This window comes from Stegastes partitus, unplaced genomic scaffold (assembly GCF_000690725.1).
Source record: "Stegastes partitus isolate 25-593 unplaced genomic scaffold, Stegastes_partitus-1.0.2 Scaffold278, whole genome shotgun sequence".
NCBI classification, from domain to species: Eukaryota; Metazoa; Chordata; class Actinopteri; family Pomacentridae; genus Stegastes; species Stegastes partitus.
This window is the reverse complement of record NW_007578009.1, coordinates 325,453-335,531: the sequence shown is the minus strand read 5'-3', so window position 1 is coordinate 335,531 and position 10,079 is coordinate 325,453. Positions and strand designations below refer to the sequence as shown.

At 42.2% G+C, this 10,079-nt stretch overlaps 1 protein-coding gene across 1 annotated transcript; it reads left to right on the top strand.

Annotated features, from left to right (window-relative positions):
• The first annotated feature begins 652 nt into the window (after positions 1 to 652).
• On the top strand, positions 653 to 8,766 carry pgd (phosphogluconate dehydrogenase). Its single transcript, XM_008282586.1, has 13 exons — positions 653 to 756; positions 1,145 to 1,220; positions 1,302 to 1,481; positions 1,583 to 1,648; positions 1,744 to 1,862; positions 2,012 to 2,081; positions 2,176 to 2,310; positions 2,401 to 2,590; positions 3,663 to 3,793; positions 5,790 to 5,923; positions 6,361 to 6,460; positions 7,317 to 7,439; positions 8,261 to 8,766. The coding sequence occupies exons 1-13, from the start codon at positions 749 to 751 to the stop codon at positions 8,378 to 8,380; spliced, it is 1,452 nt and encodes a 483-aa protein (XP_008280808.1). The 5' UTR covers positions 653 to 748; the 3' UTR covers positions 8,381 to 8,766.
• The last annotated feature ends 1,313 nt before the right edge of the window (positions 8,767 to 10,079 follow it).

Here is a 10,079-nt window from a genome sequence, read left to right as displayed (position 1 = left end):
TTTATTATTATTATTATTATTATTATTATTATTATTGTTATTATTATTATGTGTAAATAAACTTCAATAAGAAGCAAAATATACAAATGCTCTTATGTAAAACTAAGGCCAGAAATTATGTTTTATTTATATTTTTTTAAATGCTGTATTTTTATGAGATGGTTATTTTCCATTATTTTAGTTAAGTAGATTAGCTGATAAACTGATTTTTTTTTTTACCTCTATAATATTCAAACCAAAAAGTTGGTGAAATCTTGTGCAATGCATTATTATTAATGGCATTACTATTCACCTGAGAAGTCCCCACTAAGTATATCTGACACCTAAATGTAGTTAAGTACAATATTTCTAATCAAACTATTCAGCAGTAGACGTACAAAGCAGCAGTATTTTGTAACTAAAAGTATTTTGTAACTACTGAAATGTGTCCTCCCACATGCGCCATGTCTTCTTGTGGGTGTGCGCTGACGTAGATGAATGACGGGTGGAAAAGCCAATAGGAGAGCCGATACCTCTGCTCAGGATTTTGGACCAATCACAAATCGCGACCGTTGTGTCTCCAGTGCGACGGACGGCCTGTGATTGGTGGAAACTGTACGTGGGCGTAGTAATCTGCTCCGTCAAGTTGAGATGAGAACGAGGAAGTAAAAAGCGAGTGAGGAAGAACTCCGAAGGGAAGGACTGGCGTGTGAGCTCCACTGTCATTTGGACCCTGTTACCTGAACAGTTACTTTACCCGCAGAACACAATGGCTGAGTAAGTTCTCTAACGAGTTTTTACTTATTTAAACAACCGGGTAGGTGAAAGGCTTGTAGCTGATGCTCGGGGTTAAACCGTCACAGAGTTTATGTCTTTTACTGGCAGTAATCTTCTTTAACGGGGAGACGAACGGAGCTGTGGGCTTGTTATTCAGCCGAGCAGCTTCAGTGTGTAGTAGAAATCAAATTTAAGGTGAAAACTGGACGGGAAAACCAGCAGAGTGGTCGCTATGGATTCTGGGATATGACAGGGAGCTGCAAAGTGAAATTTCATTTTGCTGTTCATAAAAACATATGGGATCAAAACAAGAGGATGCAGCAGGATTTCCTGTTTGTATCCATCCAGATGCTCATTACACTTAATGTGATTATTGCTGTTTTCACAGAGCAGACATCGCACTCATCGGTCTGGCTGTCATGGGCCAGAACCTCATCATGAACATGAACGACCACGGCTTCGTGGTAAGACCTCTGTGTTCATTTCCACAACTCCTGGTAAAATTTGATTTGTTGCACTCGCTCATCACAACATCGCTCCCACAGGTCTGCGCCTACAACCGCACCGTGTCCAAGGTGCACGACTTCCTGAAGAACGAGGCCAAGGGCTCCAAAGTGATCGGAGCCGAGTCCCTGGAGGACATGGTGGCCAAGCTGAAGAAGCCCAGGAGGATCATCCTGCTGGTCAAGGCTGGACAGGCTGTCGATGACTTTATCGACAAACTGGTGGGTAGTTTACTCTGATCCGTGTTCAAATCGATCGTGGAAAACTGCGTGCTTTCTAGTTGGATTTATTGGTTTTGTTCTGCATTTGTTTTTACTCTCAGGTTCCCCTCCTGGAAGCCGGAGATATCATCATCGATGGGGGCAACTCTGAATACAGAGACACAACAGTAAGTGGATAAAAATTCCTGTTTAGCAGGAGCTCTTTATTCTTCATCGAGCAAATCCTCATAGTGCTTTCTGTTCTTTCCTCTGTGTCTTTTAGCGGCGGTGTAAGAGTCTGAAAGAGAAGGGCTTGCTGTTTGTTGGCAGCGGAGTCAGTGGTGGAGAGGAGGGTGCACGTTATGGACCCTCACTGATGCCGGGTGGACATAAAGAGGCCTGGTAGGTTCAGACAAACTGTGCTGCTTCACATCAAACACACTTACGACTGATAATTTTGGATGTATGTTAGACTTAGGATGTGTAAAAGCTACCAAACTCCATTTGCACGAGCCATTTAATGATTGATAACGCTTGGTGTTGTCTTTAAGGCCACACATAAAAGACATCTTCCAGAGCATCGCTGCCAAGGTGGGAACAGGAGAGCCTTGCTGTGACTGGGTGAGTGGAGTGGATCCTTACTGCAAATCATTGAACACGTAGTAGCTAATATCATGAGATGCCGCCTGACAAATACTGTGCGCTGCTCTGGCAGGTTGGAGACGAGGGCGCGGGTCATTTTGTGAAAATGGTCCATAACGGTATCGAGTACGGAGACATGCAGCTGATCTGTGAGGCCTATCACCTGATGAAGGATGTTCTGGGTATGGACCATGATGAGATGGCAAAGGTGAGCTTGTTGTACCTCTGTGAGCAAGTATTTTTCTGTGTTGTGAAAAAAACCCCACCATCTTCATCGCTTTGTATTCTTTGAACACAGGCTTTTGACAGCTGGAACAAAACAGAGCTGGACTCCTTCCTGATTGAGATCACAGCCAACATCCTCAAGTACAAGGACTCTGATGGAACACATCTGCTGCCCAAGATCCGAGACAGCGCCGGACAGAAGGGAACAGGGAAGTGGACGGCCATTTCAGCCCTGGAGTACGGCACACCTGTCACTCTGATCGGTAAGAGGAAGAAAAGACGTCTTTCGTAGACAAGCAAGTATCTCGTTTCCTTCTCTCTTTCCTCCAGTGTCGGCTGCTTTCAGTAAACGCCGTGATAACTTGGCAAAAAGCCGTTACATCACACCTGTTGAGATTTCAACACTGTGTCAACACATTAAAGAGCAGAGGGGTCAGATTTGTTGGACTAGTGTTTAGTGTTGTCAGCTGGTTCAGAGGCAGCGTGGCCAGTGAGCCTCTTGTAGAGTACGTGATCAATATGTGGCTGTCTGTAAGAAGATTGAAGGCTTTTCTAATGGCCGGCTCGTCTCAAGTGACATAAGGGGGATTTGGCTTTGGCCTTTGCCGTGACTGTTTCATAAACAACCGCGTAAAGAAGCGAGATTCATATTCACACAGATGTCACAGTACGTCAGTGGAGCGGTTGTCTAAAATTAAAGACGCATAGAAAGTTTAATGGAGCTAATTTGTGGCACAAACTGACTCGTCTTCTTGCAACTATTATCAAGACTATTTTCAAATAGTTTGCTCAGTCGCTGTCGTTGCTGCAGATCCTCTTGTGATAGAGATGGGTGCAGCACAAAAGGCTTCATTGTGTGAGCCAGTCAGCGTGGAGCAGCACAATGGGTGGATTTCTGATCCAGCGAGGAAAACATGCCTGGCCAGGACAGCTCACTATACAGTTCCTCTCAAATCATTGCATCACCTAGCAGTGCAGATTTTGGCAAGTCATGCTGACCCAACAGGTTTTTTTTCTTCCCCTCACATCTTGGTACAGTGAAAACTGACTGACCATTTTTAATCTGGCAAGCCCTGAGTTTGTTTTTCTAACGTGGAGCCGACACACCTGCTGAGTCATGCTGATCCTTGGATATCGTCTTAATGATAGCATGCTGTTGTCGGCATTGTTTTACAAATCCTATGTAGTAACTTGTTGTGAGGCGCTGCAGTGAAGCTGAATCATCCCTGTTTAGATTTCTGTCTGGCTCTTGGGTTTTCTCTGTTGTGTGCAGAGAGCTAACTCTGTCCGTCTCTGCTCTTCTGTTTCCTCCCGCCTTCGCTGTCTGTGTCTCAGGGGAGGCTGTCTTTGCCAGATGCCTGTCCTCTCTGAAGGATGAGCGAGTGGAGGCCAGCCGCAGCCTCTCGGGCCCACAGGGGGTCAAATTCAGCGGCGACAAGGCTGCCTTCCTGGAGGACATTAGAAAGGTACAACACACATGTATATACTGAGTATGTAGGAAAGCCTAAAAGCCCAAACATCTCATGAGAGGAGACATTGAGGGACTAAATTATGGTAAATATTTGTTTGGCTGCTGTTGTGGAAAATAGCTATAATTGTTGGACCTAAAAAACACACTTTGCTGGATCGTTGTATACAATATAGAGAATAACAGTTCATCCAGATTCTCAAGGGAGAAGCACAAATGTCACAGCTTTCATAGTGAACAAACAGTCAGGAATTCCTTTATATTATATAGTATGTACATAGTTTGTGAGCTTAACCCTGTTATCAGTTTTCTACAACATATAGGAGATGATAAGTCAAACCTTCCAAAGTAAAAAAAGCAGTAAGTCTTATTGAAGGCCTCAGACTTGTGACCTCCTATGCAGCCTTCACACAACCATGATGAATGAGTCAGAAATCACTCCAATGTCTAAACGCAGAGACGACTACCTGCATAAACCGCAAATGAACAAATAGATTTTTAACATAGAAATAATAAGTGAAGAGCCCACTATTTAATTTGTTTCCACACAAATACATTTTTTTTTACATTACTACAGTGTTTTTAGACCTTAGATTAGCTTAGCTTGAAAACTCCAGGATTGTGTTATCTGGATAGCCAGGAACTATGATTTCTGAAATGAAGTGATGCAGGTACCCTCGCTCGCTCTTATTAGCAGCATGTGCACTTTGCTGATTCATCACACCTCAGTGCATTCCCTTTTTCTGGAAGACAACAGAATCATAAGGCTGCGCTACTTACTTTCATTAGCAGCTCTGCCTCATCGTCAATAAAAAATCAGTTCTTCTCCTCTATAGAATGTTTTTACACCAGCACGTGCCCAGTGTATGTAAACAGGGATGTGATGTGGCTCATGTTGGTATAGACAAAGATTATTTCTGAAATGGTAATCATTTTCAAATTAAAATCTGTTAGTGTGACTGTAGATACAAATACAGCTCCTCGAGACACGATTTGAAAAGGGACCATGACTGTAAACCAATACAGACCATCCATCCATTATCTATACACCGCTTAAGCCTCACTAGGGTCGCAGGGGTCTGGAGTCTATCCCAGCTGACTCAGGGTGAAGGGACCGCCCTGGACAGGTCACCAGTCCATCACAGGGCTACACTTAGAGACAGACAACCAAGCACACTCACATTCACATCTACGGACAATTTAGAATCACCAATTAACCTCAACATGTTTTTGGACTGTGTGGGAGGAAACCAGAGAACCCAGAGAGAACCCACACTGCACGGGGAGAACATGCAAACTTCATGCAGAAAGATCCCAGGTGTCCTTACCGGGATGCAAACCTTCTTGCTGCGAGGCAACGATGCTAACCATCGAGCCACCTTGCAGCCTCCAATACACCAATACAATAAATGTCCTTTGTTTTACATTTACCTAGTAACTGTGATGCACTTTGCTTTCACAGAGGATTTACTACGTATATTTTGTCACAGAGGTTTTAATATTTGTTTAATTTATGTACTCTGCCGGTAACATATCCCACACATCCCGTTTACTCATGACAATCCCTGTTATGACAACCAGTCGGTTTAGTTTGCTGATGTTAAATGTAAAACAGGGTTTTTTTTGTTTGTTTGTTAGTTGTTTTTTTTGTTTTTTTACACAAACAAGACTAGTCAGTATGTACACAAACTTTAGATACTGGAAATTAGTATGAACTTGCAGCCGCATTTTTAAAAAAAATGCTTCAACATTTTTAAAACATAGATGTTAAATATTCCAAACTTTATTTGAAATTTGAGTTATCCCAAAGTATTAGATGGTGCAGAGGTGATTACAACTACCAACACCAACATCTGCAAACGATCTCAGGAACAACTTTTAGCTCCTTCTCTTCATTTATAAATATAAATGAACCTTTTATTGCTCCGTCACCTACATTTATTTCACATTATAGAATTATATCAGTGTAAACAGATCCGTTTTCATTTCTCCAGGCCCTCTATGCCTCCAAGATCATTTCCTACGCTCAGGGCTTCATGCTGCTGCGACAGGCGGCCAAAGAGTTCGGCTGGACGCTCAACTATGGCGCGATCGCACTGATGTGGAGAGGAGGCTGCATCATCCGAAGGTAACGTTTAACCTCATGTGTCCTCATATCACAAGTTTGCTTCACTGCTGCCTTGTGCAAAGTTCTTTAACCCTGATGGTGAAAAATGTGGTGAGACTGTAACTTCTTGAGCAAGCATCAATAAAATGGAGAAGTTTTTGTTGTTGGGGACTTTAGATCAAGAAGGATGTCTTCCTTAAGTCTGGAAAAAAACACTTCAATGCCGGGCCATAAAAGAAGTCATTAAATCTTATTGTCACTGGCCTGTGTTGTAATCCTGGAGTGAAAAACCTGCATGGGGAAAAAAATGACCCTTCATATGGACTCAGATCGAGAGACGAATGAGGAAATTATGATTGTGACACTGGTCTGCTTTCTGTAATCTGGTCAAGATGTTGCATAACCTAAATCAAATACAACACCCAGTTTGCTAACACTACTCTCTCTCTCCTCACCAGTGTGTTCCTGGGTAAAATCAAAGAGGCTTTTGACAGGGACGGCGAGCTGCAGAACTTGCTGCTGGACAATTTCTTTAGAGACGCTGTGCAAGACTGTCAGGTATGAGGAAGGAGGAAGTGGCCAAACAGCAACCTGCAAGACACACATTGGCAAAGACACAAAACAAGTTATTTCCTCTTTGTTGAAAACAAAAGCAGTGAAGCAACAGTTGTTTGGAATCTGAGATGCTGTTTCCTGGCAGGTCGTCTTCAAACTAAAGTCTGGGGACTTTTCTCTACATGGTATTGTTGAGGAAAGGATACAGGAGCTTTTTTTTCCCATGTAATCCAAACTGTCAGGCTTGATGGAACCCAAGCAGACCCAAGTAGAGAAAACAGCATGATGACCCACCAGCTATCGAGCAGCTACAGTTGAAAAGCAGCAACGTGTCATTTTTCTCTTTACAATTCCAACTTTCAGTTCAGTTTTATTTATATAGAACCAATTCATATAATATATGTCACCTCATAGCATCTCACAGAGTAAGGTGAAGGCCTTATGAATTTTAAACAAAGAACAGAGAACCCAGCAATCTAAAGCTGCCTTTGGATTCCCTGTGAGCAACCGGTCAACTATGGTGGGAACAAACCCCCCCCCCCCAAAAAAAGAGAGTGGGGTGAGAGTGGGGATGAGGGGGGTGGCAGGAGGGGCTGGGCTGACTTCTCTACAGTGATGTAAACACAGCAGATGACTTGGATTCACCAGGTAGACGTATAGTTGACATATAGGCCCACAGATGTGACACCTGCAACCACAGAACAAGACTGAATCAGCTCCAGTTGGGTCTTGGTGACTACAAACTGTGCAGCCCTCTGGATGCGATATAAAAAGACACCATGACCATTAATGACCACATTCACACCGAATTATACTTAAACTTCATAAAGCTGTTACTCAGTTTACTCTCTTGTTTCAGGCGTCGTGGCGCAGAACAGTGAGCACCGGAGTCCAGCACGGCATCCCCATGCCCTGCTTCACCACCGCTCTGTCCTTCTACGACGGCTACAGACACGACAAGCTGCCTGCCAACCTCCTCCAGGTAAGACAACCGCCGAGCATATGGCCAAGCGCTGAAAGGTATCGGATTAAAAAGATCACATGTAGCTGTGTGCGCTGCGTTGGGATCAAGAGGCTTTAAGATCCTGACGGTGTCAAGTGAGTGGTTGTAACTACTCATCTGCCCTTGGACTCGTGTTTTGGGTCTTTATAGAATATGAAGCTGAAATAATTTGCTAATTTTAATTGTTAATCAAGCAGATTCCAAACAATACTTTTGTTAAACGTACAGTACAGTTTCTTTAAAGTAGCATATGACAGTCGGCTTCACCACTGTTTGGAAAAAGCAGACAAAAATGTATTTTAGCCACCTAAAAAAGAAAAATAAATCAGTATTGGTTGAAGTGTACCCTTTATTCAAAATATTTCAACCACTTGCCATCAGACAGCCTTTACTGACGGGGAACAGAGGCCGTTGTACCGCTGTCGTCAGAGTCTCCTAAAGCAGTAATCTCACCTCACAGAACAGAGGAACAGCTAGTCTGTTATTGTGTCTGAAGTCACATAATGACTCAAGTGAATTAATCGATCAAGGCAGCAGTAGAACAATCAATGGACTGGCTTTCAAAACCTTGAATATAACCACATCAGTTTTCTGCTGGAAAGAGCTGCCTGGCATCAAGGTGAAGTGAAATAAGTCAAATATAGGGCACACTTGCAGTGATGTTTTGCTGCTGACCTCACTGCTAGGCTTCTGAATATCTGTTGGTTAAACAAAACAGCGAGTTAAAAAATGGTTAGATTTACTAAAATGAATCATTTGTTTGATTCTTATTTGAAAGTGACACCTGTGTTGTTTTCCAGGCTCAGAGGGATTACTTTGGAGCTCACACATACGAGCTGCTGTCCAACCCCGGTCACTTCATCCACACCAACTGGACAGGCCTCGGTGGAAACGTCTCCTCTTCGTCCTACAACGCGTGAGGACCCAAAAACACAAACAAGACGGAAGGACGAGGGGGGAGCTACCTGTGAGAGAAGACGACACATTCCACCTTTAAGACCACGACTGAACACTTGCCACCGACCAACACCCTCATCCAACTTTTTACTCCTCTCAGAGATTCGATGCAGTTTTATTTATCAAAAAGTGGAATCATAGATTGTGTGTGCTGTAAACTCTCTTCCCCCCCAGGTGTGTGTTTTGATGTAGCGACAGTCACGAGAGGGGGAGCAGCACAATGATGCTATCGAGCTAATGGTCACCTGTCACACTGGGCCCGGGGTTCACAGTGTTAACACTGGATTAAGGTGAACTGTTGCACTGTGCTGTATTAGGCTAAATAAAGATTTCAATCCCTTTATAATTAGCTTGAATGGTCGTTACTGTGTGGGTGCTGTAAACAGGATTGACATGTGTTTGTGTGTGGCACTAAATTAAGCAACTAGTTACCAGATATAGAAGAAGAATACACACCTTAAAGGCAACACCGCTCGGTGTGTAATAATACATGTCTGAATAGAATACATATACATTACAGTTCATAAATGATGTCATTTTCACATAAGAGAAAGTGTACATCTCCACCAAGGCCGCCCAGTCTTATAACATTAATATTTTAATTGCTAATTTGTAGCTAAATGCCATTATGCATCAAAATCAAATTAGTGACAGGTTGTTGGTACAGCTCGCTTAGAAACAATATTATTGATGTAACCACCTCAGTGGACTGTTAATGTGCCCCCCAGTGAATTGTCTACTGAATCAAATCCTTTCTTGTTCTTTCAATTGTTGTCCTGCAGGTGGCCCTAAAACCCTGATAAAGGATTCTTTCCACGGTTAAAGTAATGAATGCAACCACTAATATGACGACAAACTGTTCACTGACACCAACATGAAGTTAAACAGCATAATGCAGGCTACAGTCCAAATAAAATATACTAAGAAAATAATGCCATAAATCATAAAAAGCTAAATAAAAGTTATTTTTCTTTTAATATTTTACAAAGAATGCTAAAATAAAAAGCCAACAGGTGTTACAAATACTGGGGAAAAAAAGTAACTTTACATATTTTGGTTAGTTTAATACTTACATGTTTGAATCCTCGTCTCCTCTCTGCTCGATGCCGTTGCAGGCTGCAGTTCAGCCCAATAGTACCTGAATTTATGTCACATGACTGTTGGTCACAGTTGAGTCACTAATGGCTTCATGGTTCCACTGAGAAGGGCAGAATTTTTTTTATGGAAATGGTTTATTTTTGTCAAAATTTTAAATGAGACATAATAATAAAGTAAATTTTTGTTTGATTTTTTTTAAAGCATAATTTTAAGCATAGATTAGGATTATTTTTCAAATAAAGAGGCACGTAACACATGATCAGTTTGATCTATTCAGGACTTTTGGGGTCTTTTGGACTCCAGGCCATTTGGGTTAGGTGACAGGTATTGTTTTTTACTTTTAAAGATTTTTTTTAAATAGAAAAAAAGGGACATTTGTCATGCATTTGGAACCAAAAATGCATCTACTTATCAGAAAATTTAGTTAAAATAGTATAAAAGTCTGTAATGAACACTGTTGCTGTCCATGGTGTTTGTGCCGTTTTGTTATATGGACTTGTGACCCATGTGTGTGGAGATGACCTGTGTAGGTCCACTGTGGCTGAGAGCTGCTCCAGGACACCA

Coding starts and splice junctions, on each gene's coding strand:
- pgd (XM_008282586.1), top strand. Junction 3,794..5,789: donor TCCTGGAGGACATTAGAAAG/GTACAACACACA, acceptor TCATTTCTCCAG/GCCCTCTATGCCTCCAAGAT. Junction 7,440..8,260: donor TGCCTGCCAACCTCCTCCAG/GTAAGACAACCG, acceptor GTTGTTTTCCAG/GCTCAGAGGGATTACTTTGG.